Raw genomic sequence first — 22,415 nt, forward strand, 5'->3', positions numbered from 1 at the left:
TGATAGACTGACATCATTTAAAATCGCTAACTGATTGGCTTTAACTGATCACTTATCAGTCGACTGATCAGCTAGCTGACTGCTTTACCAGCCTGATTGTGAGATTGAGTCCCACCAGGACAAATTGACCGCCCCCCAGTGCGGTGAATATACCTGTGATCCAACTCACCTCTGTGGGAAATACATTCCACCAAGAGCCTGTAGGTGAAATAGTCAACTACCATACTGACAAGGATACTTGACGAGAGTGAGAGCCGCATGGTACGCCAACATACAGACGACATAAAATGATGCCAGCTGCAGCATGAGTCCCACCAGGACAATGCTGTACACCGCACGAAGTCCCCATCGATCGGCTAGAACTCCAAAGTATGGTCCCACGAAGAGGGCTGTGCACCAATCAATCAGTCGGGCGCATCTGCGAGAACAAAAGAGGCACTGACCTGGACCCGTTCTGAAGAGACTGTAGTAACCTCGAATGTACGCTAACGTCGATTGAACGGCAGGCGACTTGCACTGCAGTTCATCCAGATCACGCCGGGGTAAGGAGAGCGTGGAGGGCGAGGATGGCAAAGCATAGTGGCGCTGGCAAACGGCATGCTCCAGTAGTCGCACGGGCACGGAGAAGGAGAAGTTGTCGAAGAACTCGTAGGAGATCAAGAGGAGAACGATGAAGAAGAATGGCTTCGACGGAAGAAGCGTCGTGAGGACCATCGTTCCTGGAGACAATCACAGGAGTCCGTCCAAAAAATGAGAAGTGATAAAACAAGATCTCGATACAAATTCACATGAACAGATGGATAGTTGAAGCGAGGTCGGCGTCGGGAGATAATCAAAAGGAAAAGGAAGAGGCCAGAGAGGTAAGGTTAAGGTTAAGGTTAACCACCGTGATCAAACTCCCGGCAATCAAGAAAGAGAAAACACATGCACGCACGCACGCCTGCATGCATATGCATCCAGTAGCATCACATCACTTCACCTTTCACAAGGGGCCAGGAGCTTGGATACAAATACATATCTCTCAGCCTCAGCCTTAGTTTTCGCGCGCCTCACTCTTACTTCTCATTCTCACTCTCCCTCTCTCTTCAATCGCTCCGATTCATGCTCCCTCGCACCTTCTTTTTCTTTCCCGTGAGTACGACGAGGCTCTTCCAAAGCACCACGCACGCTTTACGTAGAATTGCTTCCCGTCCAACTTTCACGATGAAGAGAAAGAACGAATTTCGCGGGATGGGGGATGCTGGCCGTGATGTGTTCTTCATGGTGGCCAAGGCTCGCTATGTGGCGGTACACGAGAATAATGTGAGTACAGGACGACTGCGTGGCCGAACGTTTGTTCGAAGCTTCGATGTTATTCAACTAAACCAACGCGGTAGAGAAACATCCCCTCACTGAATCAAGATTTCAGTCTCGCCACAGTATTTACGCTGCCGCACAGTCACGACCCGCCGGAAGTGACAGCCTCGTGGATCCAGGACCAAGTAGCCACGTATAGCAGCCAGGACGATGTCTTCAACGAGCAGTTCTTGGCTACCGTGATCTTCGACAGCAGCAGCAGCAGCAGTCGCAGCCAAGAAGCAGGAGACGTGAAGATCACAGATGAAGCACATTTATGTCTTCAAGGGCACGGAACCGAGCGAGTGGTGTGTACGTCGTTGCCACAACTGCTGCCAGGTCCGTACGCCCTGGTAGGCAGCCAACTCAGAGATATCTGGAAACTGGTTGACGACATCAATGGGACCTGTATGGTGACTTTGAATCCGCAGCAGAAGTAGGTACACACTCTTCCTGGGCACCTACAGCCTTCTCGCTAACTAGAGCCAGCGTAGAAGATGATTTTCAGCCATTCCCGGTCTTTAGTTCAGATGATCGGTTTTCGAGCTTTGCACTTCCCTCGCGAATCAAGACTCGTGCGGCGTCCAGTTCCTTCTTCGCGGGTATGCCTGTCCTAGTCAAAGATAACATTCATCTCAAAGGTATCAAGACATCCGTCGGGAATTGTGCCTTTTATGAAATATACTCTCTACAGCCCGAAACAGCGGAATGTGTGCAAAAATTGATCGATCAGGGTGCGGTGATTCTTGGCAAGACCAAGATGAATTCCCTCGCTATATGGGAAGAGCCGGTGGAATATATTGACTATTAGGCACCATGGAATCCCCGAGCAGATCACTATTAGTTTCCGGGAGGGAGTAGCTCTGGAAGTGCAGCGGCTGTTGCGACGTATGACTGGCTTGATATGGCTATTGGCACAGACAGTAAGTCCACACCATTGACCTCCTTATCGGGGATCTGGAGAGGACTTCTTACTCACTTGTTCAGCTTGGGGAAGCGTGACTCGACCTGCGCTCTGGTGTGGTTGTTATGGTCTGCGTCCGAGCTTTGGGGCAGTCTTAGCGCATGGTATTGAGCCGTGCTGCCAGTAAGCTATTTGTTTTTGGTTGTAGCTATGAGTAGGTCTGACAATAGTGGGGTTTTTGATATAGCTGGTATCCTTGGGAGAGATCTGAGAAAATGTAGAGATTTCGCATCAGAATGGCTACGTCTAGACGCGCTGCAGAAGGACCCAAAGGTGAGTGCAATTACCGATGTTGCACGCTTGTACTAATGTTAAGTTTAAGCCGTTCAAATTGGTTATTTTGCCAATAGATTACTGGAAGGTCATTGATCTTAAACAAGCCGCCATCGGTCGTGAATTTGCGCAATTCGCTAGGGCATATTTGAATGCAGACTATTAAGAGATTTCTTTCGAAGAGCTTTGGCAACGGTCTCCACCCGAAGATGCGCGGGGGTGCATATTATCGGAATACATCGACTGGGCAGCTGATGTTCAGGACTACGACGCCTACCACAACTGCGATGACTTTCGAAACAAATATCAGAAGCTTAGTGGACATGCACCATACGTATCGCCACTAAATCAAAAGGCATGGTAAGTTTAGTAGCTATTTTTCCCCAGTTATTCTTGCTTAATTACTTTTTGGCGCTTTATTCACATAATGCATAGGGAATATGCGCAAACTATATCAAAAGAAAAGCGGGATAAGGGATTTAAAAACATAGCTACTTACAAAAAATGGTTTGAAGACTAGATCTTGGCGACGATAATTGGAAATGTTCTTGTCGTCATGCCTCTAGAGTCACTAGCTCTTAGATATCGAGATGAATCTCCAAAGTAAGAATGTGATTGTTTCATCTTGTATACGCTAACACTCTCTACAGATTCAAGTACCCTCCCCTAGGCATAAATACTCTAGCTCTAGCAGCAGTTCTTGAGGCACCCGTAGTCACAATTCCAATTAAGTCTACCCCATGGGCGTAAAGTTCAAATGCCTAATATTTTCCGTAGTCACTGAAATTCTATATTACTTTCGAGTTACTAACTGCGAGGAAAAACTACTATTCGCAGTGGCAGTTATGGGCAACCCAGGCAAGTGATCAATTTCAGGTGAAAGGATGGTCATAACTGATACGGTTTCAGGGACCGATCTGGCGCTCATGGACACTTTGCACGATAATTTTTACGGCTAAAAACTTGCTAACTACGGTGAAATGTGGGGGGAGCATTTTTTGATAACCGAACTAGCTAGCCATTACTAGAAGACGAAGGATCACAAAAGCATTTCCACAGTAACACGACGGGCCATCGTGCAAATATTGCCGATGTGTCGAGATGCTTGACTTGGATCGGTATTCTGGACTGTAGGTCGAAACCAAAGTTGCATGGATTTTCATTTTCCTTGTGCCTCACGACGTGTTTCTTTATGCGCTCTCATTGGTATGAAGAAACTGAAAAGCGGGGTAACATTCCTGTGTAACCCACTTTGACCTTGATTAATCGGATGTGAATTTGTGATGATGAATGTCAGGCCACGAATTTGGGTGAGGCTTGCGAAGAATAGCCGCAAAAAGAATTCGAAATGACTTGTAGGACTTCTAAACATGCCGATCAAGTATCTATTTCTTGTTCGTCGTCAACTTCTCTGCTCCCCGCCTTCATACCGTCCTCTCGGAAGTGCCCCTTTCTTGGAATCCATACGAAGCCGGCTACCACAAGGAGCTGTTGAGTTGGTGATTTTTCCGGAGAATGATGAGCACTAATCATGCAATTCAATATTAACTCTCTAGTGTAGACTTCACGGCCGAAAAAGGAGAACGAGTCATTCATATTTTGTTTGGAGATCGAGCCGATGAAGTCTTGAAAGGTCGTTAGCAAGCTGTAAAGTAAGTATATCCTGCCACGAGATCCGTCACAACCTTTCCTTACAAAATTTGTTTTAGTCTACGGAAGCCCAAAGGGCCTTTAAACGACTGGCCTCTGGGACTCTGCGATACCCGCTCAGTGGATTTACCTTCCTCCCCTTCCTCCCCTTCCTCCACATCATTCAAACTCACAGCCGTAGCCTTTATATCACATCTCGTCAGACACAAACCCCATCCCAAAATGCATTTCTCTCGCCAAAGGCAGCTTTGAGGCTTATGCCCCTCGAGGAGCGGAATCACAGTTTTCTGCTTTGATCTTCTCATATTCATCATTTGGCTCTTCGGGTAATGTGACTACCTGGGAGTAAACTCCCCGTCATCATAACTCAAGACTCTACGAAAAATCGCGTCTCTTCCACTGATCTCAAGCCTCCTTTTTGAGTTGATCTACGCCACTGATCTACGCTACTGCACTGAGCCAAAAGTGCTAAGTCATTCTTTGATGTCGGTTTCAGGAAAGAGAGAGAGAGAGAGAGAGAAGGTGTTGGGTCTGTGGTATTTATTACGATTCACCCGTGAATGGGGTTTCGGTTTTGGTTTATAGGTTGGGGAGGTGATTACCAGGCGCGCGAACTTGAAGAAATAAAGTGCTGGGAGCGCTGTGTGAGAGGTTGGTGATTCGGTGATTGTTGCTGTGCGTATGAGGGGGTGGTGATTAGAAAAATCCGGTTTTATAGCGATTATAAATGAGATACAGGCGAGAATATGAACAGTCAGAGGACAACGCTGCTAGCTCAGTTCCCATTTTGCTAGGTATGCATACTACTCTTCTTCTTAACAACATATTTATACAAACTCCCAAAGCACATCCGTTCAATCCTCATCCTCATCAACCCTCGCCCTCTTCTTCCCCCTCTCCTCCTCCTCTCCATCCTGCAACCCATACCCCCTTTTCCCAGCCCCACTTCCCGATCCCTCGCCCAGATTATTGAGAAAAGAGTCCACGTTGAACGGGTCCGCGACATCTTTCTCAAACTGCACTGGTCCTTCTCTCGCCTGTATCACACCAAAATTAGCAAACATCCCCAGAAATGAGAAGCAGAAAAGGGCTAGACGAACCTCAACATCAGCACTCCCCTTAAACGTCCCCTTCCCCAACGCCTCTGCAAATCGACTGCTTTTCTGAATCTTGCCCATTTCGGCATCAGCTGCTTCCTCGTCATCTCCATCGTCCATGTTATGTCTGGGACGATAGATAGAATTGACCGCATCCTGAGCAGCGAACAACGGCTTATCATAAGCCTGATCTTCATTGAAGCCCGAATCGAAACCACTCGTCCTATTGAAAAGTCGAGAATCAAACATGCTCTCAGATGAAGCGGTTGGTTTCGCCAAACCCAGTGCAACTTTCTCGGAAATGTCTCGGTTCTGTTCTCGAGCCATCATTTGCACTCTTCGCTCGGCACCCATTCTCGATTGCCGTAATTTCCGCTCTTCTTCTCGTCGTTTCTCAGCTCGCATCTTTTCTCTTTCTCGGACTTCCTCATCGTCACTTCCAGATCTTTCAGACTCGGACTCGCTATAGCTGCCTGATCTCGACCTGGAGGATCTCGAAGCTCTCCGTACAGCGCCGGCGCCAGCTCTCTCTTCTCTCGCTTTCTGGGCCAACATTCTGAGATGTTCCTCTTTCTGTGACTTCTCCTTCTCGGCTAACCTTTGCTGCATCAACGCTCTCTGCTTGACCTCCTCTCTCGCATGTCGATCAGCAGTAAACAGCGCCTCCGCAAACTGCGCAAATTTATCATTAATAGTAACATCCTGCAACCCTCTCCCATCAGCTGCCAACCGCTTATCCAGCGGCACCGTATAACCCTTAGGATTCTTCCAATTGCTAACCGGCGGTGGAATTTTCCACGCCTCCTGATCCTCAGCCGTCAATTTCCTCGGTGGAGAGTGCATAACTGGTGGCGGAGGACTAGGTGGTCCTCTCGGAATCTTCTTATGCTTGAATTTCGGCGGTTCCATAGGATCTTGCTGCCTCTCCACGATCTTCATAATCCGGTCGTTCTTCCGGGTGTTATCTCCCATCTGATTCGCAGGCGTGTACCTCACGTACGTAGGATCCTTTCTCGTGCCCACATTGACATTCTTCGGTTTCTGCGCTGCGACCGCACCACTAACCAGCTTGGCAAGCGCATCTTTCGTCTTTTGCGTCGAAGCAGCAACCTCTTCCTCGCTCGGTCGATCAAGATTGATATGTCCCGCATCAGCACGTTGTCGTAATGGAATAAGATCCTTAAACGAAGCATGTACGATCCGCTTATCGTTATGTCCTTGTCTCGCAATAGCATCATATTTGACCTTCCCTTCGGCGTCGACTTGAACCGCTAGAGCTGTACTGGTAGATTGCGATTTTCGACCCATGTCTAATGGGTATTGCGCAACTGGAATCTCAGGGAACGCGCCGCCATCTCCAAAGTCTTCTTGGCCTCGCGGTCGCCATCCTGCTCTATTACCGTATGGAGGAGGGCCGGATTTCTGCCAGCCAGTATTAGAAGAGTTCCTTACGGGAGTGTTGAAAGAGTTACTAACCTTCAACACGATTTGAGTGTCGTCGAGGGCTCCAGCTCCAAGGATTCGTGGCCCTCGCTGCTGCGCATGTTGTGGGATCTCTTCTTCTTCGCCAGTATATTTCGGCTTGGGAAGTGCCCGTGTAAGAGAAGCTGCTATTGAAGTCATGTTGAAGTCGTGAATTGTTGTGAGAGGGGCAGCCTAATAATTTCGAGGTTCAACTTTGAGAAGTTCAAAATCGCGATCATAATCCTAGTCGATAAGCTAAGCCTATCTCAGACTAGCGTCATATCATTGCTTGAAGGATGAAAATAGGAAAGCAGTCGGAGTTTGCAAGCATCCAGATAAAGTTAAGTGAAGGTGGAATAGCAATGTCCCATTGGAAGGAAAATTAGATTTTGATTTCCCTGGTCTAAGGGCTCATAAAAGTACACAGAACACTCGGACTCCCATGCCATGCTTGCTTGCTTGCCAGAATCCCTCCAGAACAGAGCGCAATGCAATCCCCTCCCAATTCCTCCACCAGCTACTACTTCACACATACCCCTTCCTCGCACCCTGGAAGAAGAACCTAACAATAAAGACCTGTAACCCCGCCATACAAACCATCATCAAGCTCTCAATAACACTAAAGTTAAAGATCCTTCTCTCCGTACTCCTCACCGTGCTAAAATTCCGATTCTCCCTCGTACGGAAGTACTTCTGGTTCCTTGTAATAGTCGACAACTGGCCCGAGAGCTTAAAGATAGATTCCTCCAACGCAGAAGTCTGTTCGGGGGAAGTGCCTTGCTTAGACGGTATCGAAGCGCGTTCCTCGTTCTCGACCTTTATTTATATTTCATTAGCCTCGAAATCTCGAACCAGAGAGGAAGACACATACCGCAATCTCGAAATCCACAAACTTCTCCGCAAAAGTACTCATCTGATTATTAAAACAGAATCGATACTCCCCCGTCTCGCCCGCCGTGAAGACAAAATCGCCCTGACGCTCCTTCTGCCCATCGAGAATGATTTTATCGCCGGGTCCCACGACCTCGTAATCGACATCAAAGGATCCTCCTGCTTGGACCTATATTCCCCCATCAATCAGCCAAATTGCCTTGCGATCAATCTCGAAGTACTCACAGCGAAATAAAACGCAACCTTAGCACCCTTATTCTCGACATTGCTGAAGAAACACGCCTTTTCGTTCGCGTCCAGTTTATACGTCAGCGCCGTCGTAGACACCAGCGGTGCCAGGAGGCAGCTTGCCAGTATTGAGAACTTCATGTCTGTGTGTGGAGGTGTTGTCGTGGTGTGTCGCGGTCTCGTTCTGCAAGCTGGCACCAAAAGTTGTTCGGTCGGGTCCAGGAAGGGGAAAGTGCGTTTGGTGCTGATAGCGATAAGGATTCTCAGGGGCTTGAAATTGGAGGAAAGGACAATTTATATCAAGACAGAATAAAGTATAGGTTTTTGAATCCTGGCTTGTCTATCTGCTTTCATTCATGATGTGACATGATTTCTATGGTTGTCACCTCATTCATTCAGTCAAATACACAAAGTACCAGAACATCAAAGTTTTGGTATGTATTCATATTCGACATCGTAATTCCATTGCAAGCTCGAACCAGGGCTCTAAAAACTGCTGCAAACCATGCAAATATGCTGTTTGTCTACTCCACGCAACCCCGGCCCAAACCGAACATCATTTCATGCTCGTTCCCTTCTCGCCACGCCTATACGACATATAAAAAAAGGTCATGTTTTATCACCAAAAGCGCCTATGGTGAAAGCCGTCGTCATAACATACAAATGTTCATCTCTGAACCTGAACAAACAAACGCGAGCCGCCCATCTTTCAGAAGTCTACTTCAAGAACAGGTCTCCAGCGCCATTTCGTATCGACCGCGTTCGATCGGTGTGGTCCAAACCAAGTAAATCGTCCTCATTCATCAAGTCGAATAGAACAGCATCTGTCAAACTGTTAGTCACTACTCATGGCAGAAATGTAAGAGGGCTTACCGTCTGCAAGATACAAGGGTTTCGTAGAGTATGTCGTTCGCTTGATGATGGCAAACTTGATCTTCTCAAAGTTCTTTCCCTTGATTCCAGTTCGTTTCTCAAGCCGCTTCTTCGTTTCTGCAAACGGCTCATCCTGAAATTTGTTAGTTCGAGCCCAGATAGCTATATGCGAATAGACTTTACCTTAACGATCTGGAAGTGGAATGGAATGCCATGAGCCTTGCTAGCCTCTTTGTCGAAATGGTAGGCTTGGATACCTCTCCAATCCTCAGGATAACTATCCTCGTCCTCAGGCACGCGTTCAGCGATAAGACTTATGTAATCTGTAATGCTGACAACTTGGTGATCGCGAGGAAGGTCTTTGTGTATCTTGCCACTGTGTATTTCGTAAACACGGATCGGCCCTGCCTTGGCCTCGTCCTCGAGTTGTGCCTTCTTGATGAGCCCTTGGATCAGGTCTTCAACAGTCCCATTCTTTGGCACAAGAACATCATACGAATCATATTTGGAGACGCCTTCGCTGAGCCAAGAGACCTTCAACCCTTTCTTCGTGTCAAGTTCAGACAAGCTGATGTCTAACACTTCGAAGAACAAAGCATCAGGCCGTTGGTTGTTGTTGCTGAAGGTACTGTAAGGAGGGTTGAGAATTGTTGACAGACTTTGGCTTTGACCTCTCTTGACAGACGCTTTGGCATTGCCAGTCGTTGCGTTACAAGTCCAGAACCTGATGTGAGTCGGGTCTACCCTCAGATACTCACCAACCCTTGCAGCAAGCTGATCGTAGGTATGCTTGGAATTTAATATGAGCATGAATGGTGGCCATTGAGTAGGATCTGCGTTTCTGTGAGGATGAGGGTAGAATTTGACCTCTCTCTTGTGCAGAAGGAAGTCGTAGAAGGCTTTTGCGTCTTCCATTCTATCAGTGCTAGGTTTTAGTGACGGGCTCCTCTCTGATTTGAAGGATTCAGACTTGATAGATCGTCTTGAGTCGTCGTCAGCATTGATTGTAACTTCGATGAAGGACTTGGTGACTGACGTGTCGCTTTCCGACTTGATATCGGAGGGCATTACTTGGAAGCAGATGATGTCGCCGTCTTGAAGTTCGGCAGCTTTTAATGACTGCTTGCCCTTCATTGGCTCAATCATATTCGGCTTGATCTCTTCCCAGAGTCCCAATCGTATCTTTTCTCCATTGTTCTCTTGCAGACCAAGCTTCTTGAGTATCGCTGGTACTAAGTCTTCGACCTTTTTCTCCCTACTGATGTAGATGTGTCCGACTCCATTCAAGGTTTGCTCCTCGTAGTCGAATCTCTTGAGGAAGAGCACAATGGCATCTGATTTGGGAGCAGTGCCATTGACTTGACCAGGGGTTGCAGGCCAGATTGGCTCGCCGTCAGCAGTCACTTCGTCTGCAACTTCTGCCCACAACCGCAGATCTGCTCCCTTGCTCCCTGTCAACTTCTGGTGGGCATCTTCTACACTCACGTTGTTGTCAGTGACGGGAGTATCAGGCCTAGTCGTCTTGTTTTGTCGATTAACCATAAGCCACAGCCGTATGCGTCTGGGATCGGTGTTTGTGTCTTCTCCTACTCGTGCAATCAGATCTTTGACTGAAGATTTCTTGAGGACTCGGTAGTATCGCGCAGCCGCAGCATTCCCTTCTGCATTTGGATCGAAAATCGTCAGATCCGTTCCTCCGTGTGCCCTGAAAGTATCATTGGTAATGACCCGAATGCCAAGGTACAGATGTTGTTCTTCGCGTTCCTTCTTGCGTGCTTCTCTTTGCGCAGCTTCCTCGTCGAGTTTTCGTTGGAGATGTGGTGGAGTATCTTCTTTAGTGACCGGTAGCAGAACACGATCTAATCGAGTTTGACGAATGTATACCAACATGTAGGCACTATTCTGTCGCATTATTGGCTTGCTCTTGCCACGGAAAGCTACACTGCCATTAGGGAGCAAGTATTCGCCACCGAAGTTGTCCTCCAACACTTCTCGCATCGTTGCTTTCGTAACTTTGTCGTCATCATACTTGTAGAACCATCCATCTTTCGATGGTTTGATAAATGCATAATAGTGACCAGCGTTTAAGTCTCCACTATGCACCAAAACGCCATGCAACTGATAAATCCAAGGCTCCGATCTGTCTGCCTTTTCCGTTAGATATGGGGCAGCATCGAAAGTATCAGGAAATTCGTAACGGTCGTTAATCTTCATCATCGCGTCGCGGTCAATGTCATATTGGAAGCGCTTGAGCTGGAGATGCAGCACTTCGGGAAAGCTTTCGAAGATAACTCCTTTGTTGGCATCCTGGAGCTTGAAATCGTCCCCAGCAAAGTACTGGTTTTCGCCGTTCATAACTTCGACCTGGACGTAATCTTTGAAACTCTCTTCCAAATTCTTGTTCCCACTGACGTTCAACTGGATATCCCAGAAGTCCTCAACACGTCGAGACTCGTATGCAACATTTATGCATGAAATATAAGTCCGAACCTTTCCGCAGAACAGATTGGGAAGAACGTTTTCTGCATCTGTGCCTTTCATCTTTTCTTCCATTCGCTCCATAAGCTTTCGAGATAACTCCTGAACATCTTGTTGTTCGAAAATATGTCTCGTTTCCCAGCCAAAAGACTTGGTAAGCTCGTTCGTGCTAACCGCATTGTTGGAGGTTTGAAGTTGATAGAAGAGGCGTTGGAGAGTGTATGCACTGTTTGTAAGAGTTTCCTCGTCTTGGGTCGGAATTTGATACACAGCCTGGGACAACGTTAGTAAACAGGAGGTCAGCAAAACCTTGGAAGCTTACTTTTCGGAAGGCATTGGTGAAGTAGAGCGACTGTATAAGGGAATTCAAGTAGCAGGTTGCTCCTTGGTTCTTCAGTCCGACATATCCGGTCTCCTTCTTCGAGTCGTAATTGGTGAAGTTATGCCATAATACTCCAGTCTCGTCTTTCACAATCCTGACATAGGCAGTCATGTTGGCCTTCTGGCCTTCCGCAATGCAGTGTCCAGACTCATCCCACGGTACGGTCCATAGCTTCCGGAGCTCTACGAAGCGCGTAAAGCCCCAGTCTCCCTCTTCCTTTGTAAAGCGGTGGTGTGCTGTATGATGCTGGAAAATCTCAGGATGATCAGGGTGCCAGAGAACTAAACCAAACTGTACGCAACATGCGAAGTCTTCTGGTAATTGTGGCCCATCACCATAGCCATGCTCGAGGTAGAAAGAAGCATAATCGACATTGTTACCATTTGGGAACATCAGCACGCGCCTGCGAGCATCAGTAAACTTCTTGTGGTTTGACTGCACAGACATACCATGGGTGTCCTCCAGCTTCAAAGATAGGACCTTCCTCTCTGCGGCGCATCCGATCCCAGCCTGTTATGTTCCAAGTATTTATGACATCCTCTAATATTGGCGGCTGCTCTGCGAGGGGAGTAAGGACCAGTTCTTTGATCGCTTCAACTGCAGAAGCTATCAGTAAGCTGTATCCCGAGCTTCCACACGTGTGTGGGGTGGGAAGACCTACAGTCATCGCCTCGGAGGGGAGCCTCGTCAGGGTTGATGATAGCCACATCGACATCATCTTTCTCAGCGTCACCATCGTTCAGGAGGTCTTCCGAGTCAACGAGCATCTGGTTGGGTGACTCCATGTCCGCATTGTACGCCTGATTAATATTCGTCAGTCCATCTGCCAGTGTGTTGAGGTTGAGGTAATCCATGGCAATGTGCTCTTGGGCTTGGTTGTCCCAGTAGTCCTCGGATGAGGTTGAAGAGGAGGGGCTGTCCATGGTGGGCGCGTCACAGCCTAGGATTTTAGGGTGCGGAAGAGAAAGAAGTGAAAGTGAATCAAGCTTACAGGATTCATGGCTGAGAGCAGCAGGAGAGGGACAAGCAGCAGACGCACACCTTCCCAGACGAAATCGCAAACCCAAAGGTAACCGACAACAAGAAAGGCAAGAAGAGTAGGCGGGGGAGAAGGTCTTGGTGGTTGTTGCTGATTAGGGCGGTGCATGAGGCATCGCAGTCAGTTTCGGTTGGTGGCACGAGAAGCGACGTCACGCTTAACAACCTAGAAAGACCTAAGGAGGGGCGCGTTGTTTTGTCAAAGGAGAGCTGGTTTTATGGTAGGTAAAGAGCAATGCGATCACGATGACTCCGGCAATGATTCGATGTGCGTCGAAACACGCCCTATGCAGAGTCGCGTAACTAATGAATCATTTAAAATGTTTGCAGTGAATGGCAATAGAGACCTCGACAGCCTTCAGAGCCAAGTCTGGGCAAGGGATTTAGGTATGGCAAGGCTGACGATGCGGGCGACCGTAACCCGCATTTTCATGGTACGCTTCAGACGAGGCAACTGATTCTGATATGAGATGTGATAGCGACGTGCGGCTGCATCATCTTCCTATCATTTATTGTATACCGCATTCAGACTCATGGCAAACACATTTCCAATGGCTATCTTTAGAGTGATGACGTATAGCCTGTATTAATACCGGAACGATGGAATGGTAGTAATCTTTAACAGACTATGTTTTCCTTCTCCTATTTCACCTACCTCACGGCCTGTCAAATCACGTATCACAGACACCGCACAATGACTTTGAGAAGCCTTCACGTGGCGATGAGTCTAGATGGGTCTGAGGCAATGCTATCAATAAGAACACATGCCAAATAGTGGGCGTCCTCGATTTCTAATAATCAACAAGGTAAGGACTGACAAAAGCTGTTGGCTCAAATGGTATTATGCGGAAGCAAAGTCCTCAACCAGCAGGGACGAAACGCAAAGGAGGGGGATATCTTGGACGCCAAACAGAACAAAGCTATACAGGATTTTCCACCACCACCCAAATGCATGTCTTAATCTTCTCGCTTTTTACTTCTTCTCAGTAGTCTCAGTGGCAGCTGGAGGTGCATCTTCAATGGCTGTACCAGAGGAAGTTCCATACTTCACGGTCAAGCCCTCCTGAATATCTTTACCCTTACCACCATAAGCGGTAGGGAGTTCCTGGCCCCAGCCCTTTAGTTCTCCAGCCAAACTGCTGCCGTACGACAAAGGATGGAACTTCTTGACGGTCTCTGGGCTGAGGAATAGTTTCATAGCGGCAAAGACCCAACCCATGACTACCGGCACATTGACAAAGAATTTCTCTTTCAGCAGCTCGGGGTAAGCCATACTGAAAACCTGGATGGTTTCTTTGGAGGCAGCTTTGACGGAAGGGTCCATACGGAGGAAGGAAACGTTATTGTAATCGTGTACCTGCACCATTCGATACGGATCGACGCCAGCAGCGGGGATTGGCACAGTAGCTGAAGCAAGATCAAGCTCCTTGACGGAAAGCTCCATGAGAGCTGCTCGCCACTTTACGAATCTAGAACGGTCAGCCTTGAGAGCTCCTTCAGATGTAGAATAAAGAACTCACTCTTCCACATTGCCGAACGTTGCCTGTTTATCCTTGACGGACCCATAGATGTTCCAGGTCACGATCTCCTTTGGATGAGATTCGGTCTTTCGATACACAGTGACATATCCGAGGCCTCCAAACTTCTCAGAATCGAATTCGACAGTCTCCAAAAGCTTCTTAGGTTGCATTGTCTTTCTCCATTTCAGAGCCTCAATCAGCTGAGCCTTGGCCTTGGCAATATCCTTGGTATTGGCTCTGAGGAATTTCTCAAGTACAATAGAGGTAGGTACATCAGCATCCAGCAGTTCAACTTCCCACATTTCGCCATAATCAGCCTCTTTGATGATGGCAGGTAGCTCAGCAAAGAGCTTCTGAAGAGGAGTGGTTGGAGTTGAGCTCTTTTCCTCTGCTGATCCATCGAATGCAACAGCCTTCTTCTCCGGGGTTGTCGAAGCTGGAACCGCTGAAGCCGGAGGTGGAACTACAACTGGTCCATCTGAAGTTTCTGGCTTTGGAGTTGGTTCTGCTTCGACTTTCTTTTCTTCGACCGCGGGAACGGACGCGGGAGCTGTCTCACTAGTTTCCGGCTTTTCAACTTGAGATGGAGCTTCAGAAGCTTCGATCTTCTTCTCTTCCGCTCCGGGAACTGGCTCTGTAGCTGTGGCCATTGCTGCTGATGCTTCGGCGCTCATTTTGATGACTTTTTGAGGACTCCTTTGATGATGTGTAGAATTAAATCTCTGGCTCCACGTGGATTTGAAGCTATTCGTGAAACGGACGGAAGTGGTCCACTTTATTTAATCAATCTTAGACTGAATGTCTCGATTTGAAGAGGCTTGCCAATTAATCCACACGTGCTCATCAACACCAGAACTTCCAGCCGACAAACATACTTTTCACTCAATGTTCGTAATTCGTTGAAATGTAAACCTTCAATTCTCTCAAATTTCTCGCACATGTGAATTAATAACTGTATCTTCAAAATCCTCTGAGTCTCAGCTTGCTTTTTCCTGCCAGACCCTTGCAGCAGGGGTCACCGATAGCGGGGCCAAGATTGACTGTGACAAAGAGGTGCATACAATGTACCACAGCTTCTGAACAAGACACACGACTCGGTGAACGCCTCTACTCTTTCCCAATCCACTGTTACACCTTCTAGCCAGCTTCACGAACTTCCTCACACTCACATGGAATCGCAAGAATGCTGCGATCCTGCTCGCAGAATGGCTCAAAGATCTTCAGGTTGACGAGCAGAGTTGGGCATCGCCCGCTGCAGCGATATAACTCTGCACCTACCTCATATGTACGACAGTTCGGGAATGCGCCGCCATGGAGACCAGCTTCGACTTTGGATGAGTGAGCTTCATGTAATCCAAGCGTTGTCAATTGCTAATAGCCATAGGTGGGTTGGAAGGGAAGCTCGTCCGATTAGTCTTCGACAGCTTATGGTCTTTGGCCGCTCCTTGACTGAAGCTCGTTTGATAAGCTCTGCGAACTATGTGCGAACAGAGCTTCCCACACGGTATAGATACTCTGTTTGGTATTCTGAACACAGGTCTAACATTCCACAGATTGGCACATCGAATCCGAGATATGCAGACACTTCCATACGTTGTAGTAACGAATCCACACATAAGCCAAGTCTACGAACTCTACTACAAGGCCTTTGAATCCCTACGTCGAGTTAGAGAGATCAAGACACTAGAAGACAACGAGAGCTTCTGCAAGAAGATAGCCCAGACGTTACAGGAACACTTAACCGTGATTCCCAAGCTGGCTATGGGCATCCTCGAATGTCGAGACCTCATGAGACCAGAAGATATGGATAAATTCATGAACACTATCCTCAGATCAGTATATACTCCTTATTTTCCTTTACATACACGCTCTCTAACAAAACCCAGCGTATCTCCCGCCGAGTCATAGCAGAGCAACACCTCGCTCTGACCGAAACATTCAACTCACCCTGGCACTTCCCCTCCACAACCAGCACTCTGGATCCTAGCACCGAATTCGTCGGAGAAGTCTTCCTCCGCTGCAACGCAGGAGAAGTAGTCCGCCGCTGCGGCGACGCCGTAACATCCCTCTGCGCCGCCGCCTACGGACCCACCGTCTCCCTCCCCACCATCTCCCTCTCGGGCCACACCTCCGCCACATTCCCCTACATCCTCTCCCACCTCGAATACATAATCGGCGAGCTCCTCCGCAACAGCATCCAAGCCATCGTCGAGCGCCAAACGCCCTCCCCGCCCCCCATCGAAGTAACAGTCTGTGAAGCCGCCCAACATGTCATCATCCGCGTTAGCGACCAAGGAGGCGGGATACCCCGCGACGTGCTCCCGCACATCTGGAGCTTCAGCAAAGGACCGCGCAGCGATCAACGACTAGAGAACCTGCGAGGCGTACCCAAGATGGCCGCTACTTTACAAGAACTCAGGGTATCAAACGACCTTCCACCCGGTCTCTCGACCTCCAAAAAAGAAGCACCTAAAACAGAAGGCGAAAAAGCCCATGACTCCTCCCTCTCAACACTTAGCAGTCGTCCGCCGAATCTGCGGTTGGGCATGGGTCTCCCGCTAAGTCGGGTGTACGCCGAGTACTGGGCCGGGAGTCTGGAGTTGCATAGTCTGGAGGGGTATGGCGTTGATGCGTTCTTGCAGATCAGTAAGTTGGGGAATAAGAATGAGCAGTTGACTATGCGGGCTAGTATGGATGCTGTTTGATTTTATTTGATTGCATGGCATGGAATGGGATTGGGTTACCTTTGTGAGCGGTACTGCATTGCGTTGTGAGCGGTATATATACTCGAATAACGATTCATGAGAAATATCCAGTCTTTGAGCTACGGCTGAGATGGGAATAGATACTACATAAACTACGAGGACAGGGCGGAGGAGTTCAGGAGAGAGGAAAGACGCTGCATGTCGAATCACGGCCAAAGACAATGGAAGCATAGAGAAGCATGAATTACATCGTGGCTAAGCTACCATAGTGAAGAAAGAAGCCCGCAGCTACCTAGAATTAAGCAGCTTCCAACCACAGCTGCAATCGAAGAAGAGGAAAAAGGAGAAAATAGTGTTGCCAATGACCTGCTTGCATACAACACAGCCAGTCCACATCTCGAACTTTTTGTCCATCCGTCTTGACTCCACCGGGGGAATATGTGAATCGAAAGGGAAAGACAAAAAAGGCTCAACGACGGCCGTGGGAGCGGACAGCATTTCCTTGCATCTGCTCGAGTTCTTGCTCCAGGGACTTGATAGCGGCGTGCGTGCTCTCCAAATCCTTGTTGAGACGATCGCGCTCGCTGATGAGCTTCTGCTCCCATTGTCTGAATCGGTGCTCTTCGATCTTGACCTGCTCCGTGAATCTCTTTCGCAGACTCTCTTCCTCTTCCTTGAACTTGGGATTGTCGAGCTTTCTTGGTCTGGCCTCGCCGAACTTGCGCGTTTCCATTTGTTGGGCACGGTAAGCTTCGTAGTGGGCTTCCTCGGTGGTGTGGATGAGATCCAGCATGTGGGTTCGGATCAAGATCGAGCGCAACTTCTTGAAATCGCAGTGGTCCTCGTTCTCGACCTCAGCGACACCCCATGAGTACTGGCGACCTTTGACAATGCGACCATCGCTAGTCTTGACATCTTTCTCAGAGCCAATGACAGCAAAGGGCATAGCGGCCATCAAGCTTCGGGCATGTTGAGCAGCAGCCTCATCATCTTCCTCGATAGGTGGGGTATAAATCTTAATACCTTGTGCCTCAATGACGGACCGGATCTATTCGCAATTAGCATTTTTAGTATATGTTAGACGTCACACGATCACATACTCTTGACTTGAATCGAGCTAAATCAGCTGGGCTGAGGGTATCTGCTTTAGCAACGACTGGGATCAAGTTGACTCTTGAGCTCAGTCTCTTCATGACCTCAATGTCCAACGGCTTCAAGGTGTGGCCAGTAGGTCTGATGAAGTACAAGCAGGCGTGGACACGAAGATCAATCTTATCGCCACGGCGGGGTTGTTGCTCTTGCAACATATAGGACTCATGCTGGTCATCCAAGAACTCGATAATTGGCATCCATGAGTCTCGGTTGTTGACATAGTCGCCAAAGCCAGGTGTGTCGATAACCGTCAAGCGAACTGATGAATGTCAGAACCGCAATTTTAAACCACGACATGTATTTCATACCCTTGAAAAACTTCTCCTCCAACTCCGCCTTTGTGATCTCGATTTCGACGGTCTTGTCGACTTGCTTTGTATGCCTTCGTTTGTGGTCTGCGTAGTTTTTGATCGTGGTGGAGAACTGGCACGAATTTTAGAACTTGGGATGTATACAATGGATAGAAAAACAAACGAGTGTATTGATAAAAGTCGACTTTCCCAGACCTGATTCTCCTGCAACCATAACTATAAATTATCAGCAAGTGTTTTCATAGATTGTGGAAGAGTCTGGGGATTGGTTCGACCCTAAAAAGGCTCCCAACGAATCGAAGGTCATCATGCCTGAGAGATAAAGAAGAGAATAACTTACTAGTGAAACTGGCACCTCTCTTAGCAACGATCTTGTGTCTCTGCGAAAGGTCAGTATGGAAATGCACGAGAATATCTTGAGCTCGCGAGAGGGGATCTTGAATCCGTGGCGCGAGTCCAGACAACGACGTACTTGATTCGGGAGGTTGGCAATTCCGATTGGAGATGGAGATTCGGTGGTAGGAGGCGCCATGATTGATTGTGTTCGGTGCTGTTGAGGTTGTGATGTTGGGAGAGTCGCGAGATTGCGGTGTACAGAGTGAAGTCGTGCGCTCTTCCCCTGAAATAATTAGACTTCAAAAAGACCCCAGACCGCACTAGCATGCATTAGCTGCTTCGGCACTTGAGTTTATCCGACGCCGTCATGGAAAATCGAATTTTGATACCAAAAAATTCCTAGGTAGATATCCAGCAAAATTCGAGATTTGTTAGAAGTTCTACACTTTTCAAGACATTTGAAATGCTCTTTCAAATTCTTCGGTGACAATGAAGACGGAGTTTAAGGTATATCATCATAACGACCTGACCCCCAGTCTACCATATTAACCATGCAACAGTTCTCCAACCTTCTCGGGACTGTTTACAGCCAGGGAAATCTTTTATTTAGTCCTGATGGCTCTCTTTTATTTTCACCAGTCGGGAATAGAGTAACAATCTTCGATTTGGTAAAGTTAGTTTTGGTTTTACTGAATAATATTTTATGGATCTGATCAATCAATAGCAACAAATCGCATACCTTACCATTTGCGCATCGAAAGAACATCACACGATTAGGTCTTACGCCTCGGGGAAACCTGCTGCTATCGATCGACGAAGATGGTCGAGGAATCTTGACGAATGTTCCAAGAAGAATTGCGCTTCACCATTTCTCATTCAAGTCGCCCGTGTCCACACTCGCATTTTCACCTTCTGGACGCCATTTTGCTGTTGGAGTTGGAAGGCATATTGAAGTATGGCATACACCGTCAACACCAGATCAGAACGTCGATGGAGAGCTGGAATTTGCGCCTTTCATAAGACATCGAGTATATGCGGGTCACTATGATACAGTGCAGAGCATAGAATGGTCAAGCGATTCGAGATTCTTCCTCAGTGCTGCTAAAGACTTAACGGCCCGAATTTGGAGTCTGGACCCGGAGAAAGGATTTGTACCAACAACGCTATCTGGTCACCGCGAGGGCGTTTTGTGCGCCTGCTTCTCCGAAGACCAGGAGACCATTTACACGATCAGTAAAGATGGTGCTGTTTTCGAGTGGAAATACTTGCGACATCCAAATGCTCCAGAACAGGAGGAAGATGAGGACGAGATGGACACAGACGACGACAAACACACACGATGGCGGATAGCCAAGAGACATTACTTTCTGAGAAATAATACAAAGGTTAATTGCGTCGCATACCATGCGGCTTCAAACCTGTTGGTTGCCGGATTCTCAGATGGAGTCTTTGGGTTGTACGAGATGCCAGAATTCAATATGATCCATTCCCTCAGTATCTCTCAAAATGATATTGACTTTGTCACTATCAATAAGACTGGCGAATGGCTTGCCTTTGGAGCGTCCAAGTTAGGACAATTACTTGTTTGGGAATGGCAATCAGAGTCATATATCCTCAAGCAACAAGGCCACTTCGATTCCATGAACTCCTTGGTCTACTCGCCGGACGGTCAGAAGATAGTTACGACCGCTGATGACGGCAAGATTAAGGTTTGGGACGTCAATTCAGGCTTTTGTATTGTGACATTCACGGAGCATATTAGCGGTGTCACAGCATGCGAGTTTGCGAAGAGAGGGAATGTTCTCTTTACAGCAAGTTTGGATGGATCTATCCGCGCATGGGATTTGATCCGATACAGAAATTTCAGGACCTTTACTGCTCCCACTCGATTATCTTTCTCTTCATTGGCAGTGGACCCGAGTGGAGAAGTAGTCTGTGCTGGATCCTTAGACTCTTTCGATATTCACATCTGGTCAGTACAAACTGGTCAATTACTAGATCGACTGTCAGGCCATGAAGGACCTGTCTCATCACTAGCCTTCGCTCCCAACGGAGGTGTGGTGATTAGTGGAAGCTGGGATCACACAGTACGGATCTGGCCCATCTTTGACAGGACACAGACCAGTGAACCACTTCAGTTACAAGCAGATGTATTGGATGTCGCGTTTAGTCCCGACTCCAGACAGTTAGCAGTCTCTACACTGGATGGCCAATTGACCTTCTGGTCTGTCTCTGAGGCAGAACAACAAGCTGGTGTAGATGGTCGACGAGATGTATCTGGTGGCCGTAAGATCACTGATCGCCGAACTGCTGCCAATGCTGCTGGGACAAAGGCTTTCAGTACCATTAGATACAGTGCAGATGGCACTTGCTTGCTGGCTGCTGGCAATAGCAAGTACATCTGTTTATACTCGGTGGACTCGCAAGTGCTACTGAAGAAATTTACTGTCAGCATCAACTTGTCGTTGTCTGGCACACAAGAATTCTTGAACAGCAAGCTCTTGACCGAAGCTGGACCACTAGGACTTATAGACGAGCAAGGAGAGGCGTCTGATCTAGAAGACCGAATCGACCGCACACTCCCAGGCTCGACTCGAGGCGGCGATCCATCAGTACGGAAACGTATGCCAGAAGTACGAGTATCAGGCGTCTCTTTCTCCCCAGCCGGAAGATCATTCTGCGCCGCATCAACAGAAGGCCTCCTCATCTACAGTCTAGACACCATGCCATTATTCGACCCTATCGATCTCGACCTGGCCGTAACTCCAGCATCAACCCTCCACGTCCTGCACCAAGAAAAAGACTATCTAAAAGCCCTAGTCATGGCCTTCCGCCTCAACGAAGCGACATTAATCCAGCAAGTCTTCGAAGCCGTACCTCACACCAGCATCAGTCTCGTCATCAAAGACATGCCGGTCGTCTATCTCCAGCGCTTAATCCGCTTCGTCGGCAGGCAAGCAGAAGAGTCGCCACATCTCGAATTCTGTCTTCTCTGGATCCAGGCCATCTTTGATTCTCACGGACAGTGGATCCGCGATAATAGAGGCGCGATGGATGCCGAGCTCAGAGTTGTCATTCGAAGTGTGGGCAGGATCAGGGAAGAGTTGACGAAATTGGCGGATGAAAATTGTTTCATGATCGATTATTTACTCAGTCAGCCGATTGATACTCCTCAGTCCGGGTTGAAGACTCTTGAGAATGGCGAGGTTCGTGTTATGGATGTAGATGGCGAAGAAGAAGACGAGGATGGAGAATGGATTGGGTTGGATTGAGTTACGAATTATGAACATCACTGTGGGCCGGAATTATCTAGAACGCTGTATTGTCGAAACAAACACAACACTTCATCTCCCCCAAAATCACTTGCAACCGTACTGTAAATAAACATAACCCCACATAAAAGATCTATCACCTCAGCCCTACCCCTCCACAAAATCTCCGTGTAACAATACGCCTCCCCCTAAATTTCCGATCGCCCCCACTTTTGCCAACTACCACATTCCCTTTCGCACCACCACCTCGAAAGCCAGATTCCAAAGGATGACTGCCGTATCCGCCACCAGCAGACACACCTCCCCGGCCGGTATCCTTGTATGACTTTCCTCTTTCGGATAAGTATGTCGGTAGGATTTTGTGCTCGCGAGTAACGATGTTTTTTGAACGTTACCTACATACAGTTTCGAGTTTCCTTCCTTCCTTTTCAGGGACCACAATGGGA

At 48.0% G+C, this 22,415-nt stretch overlaps 9 protein-coding genes across 9 annotated transcripts; 3 read left to right on the plus strand and 6 right to left on the minus strand.

Annotated features, from left to right (window-relative positions):
* Positions 1-213: 213 nt before the first annotated feature.
* LY89DRAFT_781578 (uncharacterized protein) lies at positions 214-714 on the minus strand (the record flags this gene model as incomplete). Its single annotated transcript, XM_018222491.1, has 2 exons — positions 214-389; positions 444-714. 2 exons carry the CDS (start codon positions 712-714, stop codon positions 214-216), a joined length of 447 nt encoding a protein of 148 aa, XP_018071720.1.
* A 489-nt stretch (positions 715-1,203) lies between these two features.
* LY89DRAFT_696822 (amidase signature enzyme) lies at positions 1,204-3,092 on the plus strand (the record flags this gene model as incomplete). Its single annotated transcript, XM_018216860.1, has 9 exons — positions 1,204-1,302; positions 1,377-1,771; positions 1,825-2,125; positions 2,180-2,258; positions 2,323-2,422; positions 2,470-2,572; positions 2,622-2,691; positions 2,740-2,932; positions 3,008-3,092. The coding sequence occupies 9 exons, from the start codon at positions 1,204-1,206 to the stop codon at positions 3,090-3,092; spliced, it is 1,425 nt and encodes a 474-aa protein (XP_018071721.1).
* Positions 3,093-5,030: 1,938 nt separating this feature from the next.
* LY89DRAFT_684429 (uncharacterized protein) lies at positions 5,031-6,970 on the minus strand. Its single transcript, XM_018214875.1, has 3 exons — positions 6,796-6,970; positions 5,323-6,741; positions 5,031-5,259 (listed from the first exon to the last, which is right to left on the minus strand). Exons 1-3 carry the CDS (start codon positions 6,940-6,942, stop codon positions 5,077-5,079), a joined length of 1,749 nt encoding a protein of 582 aa, XP_018071722.1. The 5' UTR covers positions 6,943-6,970; the 3' UTR covers positions 5,031-5,076.
* A 250-nt stretch (positions 6,971-7,220) lies between these two features.
* On the minus strand, positions 7,221-8,213 carry LY89DRAFT_706969 (uncharacterized protein). The gene is made up of 3 exons (XM_018217566.1): positions 7,900-8,213; positions 7,655-7,843; positions 7,221-7,599 (listed from the first exon to the last, which is right to left on the minus strand). Exons 1-3 carry the CDS (start codon positions 8,041-8,043, stop codon positions 7,309-7,311), a joined length of 624 nt encoding a protein of 207 aa, XP_018071723.1. The 5' UTR covers positions 8,044-8,213; the 3' UTR covers positions 7,221-7,308.
* Positions 8,214-8,619: 406 nt separating this feature from the next.
* LY89DRAFT_696825 (cysteine proteinase) lies at positions 8,620-12,402 on the minus strand (the record flags this gene model as incomplete). The annotated part of the gene is made up of 6 exons (XM_018216861.1): positions 8,620-8,726; positions 8,776-8,908; positions 8,959-11,526; positions 11,576-12,038; positions 12,085-12,252; positions 12,293-12,402. The coding sequence occupies 6 exons, from the start codon at positions 12,400-12,402 to the stop codon at positions 8,620-8,622; spliced, it is 3,549 nt and encodes a 1,182-aa protein (XP_018071724.1).
* Positions 12,403-13,646: 1,244 nt separating this feature from the next.
* LY89DRAFT_584514 (CRAL/TRIO domain-containing protein) lies at positions 13,647-14,843 on the minus strand (the record flags this gene model as incomplete). The annotated part of the gene is made up of 2 exons (XM_018209268.1): positions 13,647-14,142; positions 14,194-14,843. The coding sequence occupies 2 exons, from the start codon at positions 14,841-14,843 to the stop codon at positions 13,647-13,649; spliced, it is 1,146 nt and encodes a 381-aa protein (XP_018071725.1).
* A 533-nt stretch (positions 14,844-15,376) lies between these two features.
* On the plus strand, positions 15,377-16,898 carry LY89DRAFT_644812 (putative pyruvate dehydrogenase kinase; the record flags this gene model as incomplete). Its single annotated transcript, XM_018211846.1, has 4 exons — positions 15,377-15,531; positions 15,578-15,697; positions 15,747-16,029; positions 16,080-16,898. The coding sequence occupies 4 exons, from the start codon at positions 15,377-15,379 to the stop codon at positions 16,896-16,898; spliced, it is 1,377 nt and encodes a 458-aa protein (XP_018071726.1).
* A 350-nt stretch (positions 16,899-17,248) lies between these two features.
* On the minus strand, positions 17,249-18,979 carry LY89DRAFT_52258 (cell division control protein 12). The gene is made up of 6 exons (XM_018208084.1): positions 18,834-18,979; positions 18,702-18,741; positions 18,525-18,577; positions 18,359-18,473; positions 17,999-18,309; positions 17,249-17,946 (listed from the first exon to the last, which is right to left on the minus strand). The coding sequence occupies exons 1-6, from the start codon at positions 18,891-18,893 to the stop codon at positions 17,368-17,370; spliced, it is 1,158 nt and encodes a 385-aa protein (XP_018071727.1). The 5' UTR covers positions 18,894-18,979; the 3' UTR covers positions 17,249-17,367.
* Positions 18,980-19,106: 127 nt separating this feature from the next.
* Positions 19,107-22,073, plus strand: LY89DRAFT_781587 (periodic tryptophan protein-like protein 2). Its single transcript, XM_018222492.1, has 3 exons — positions 19,107-19,204; positions 19,258-19,370; positions 19,422-22,073. Exons 1-3 carry the CDS (start codon positions 19,187-19,189, stop codon positions 21,967-21,969), a joined length of 2,679 nt encoding a protein of 892 aa, XP_018071728.1. The 5' UTR covers positions 19,107-19,186; the 3' UTR covers positions 21,970-22,073.
* Positions 22,074-22,415: the final 342 nt, after the last annotated feature.

Source organism: Mollisia scopiformis, assembly GCF_001500285.1.
Source record: "Mollisia scopiformis unplaced genomic scaffold LY89scaffold_11, whole genome shotgun sequence".
In the NCBI taxonomy this organism is placed as follows: domain Eukaryota; kingdom Fungi; phylum Ascomycota; class Leotiomycetes; order Helotiales; family Mollisiaceae; genus Mollisia; species Mollisia scopiformis.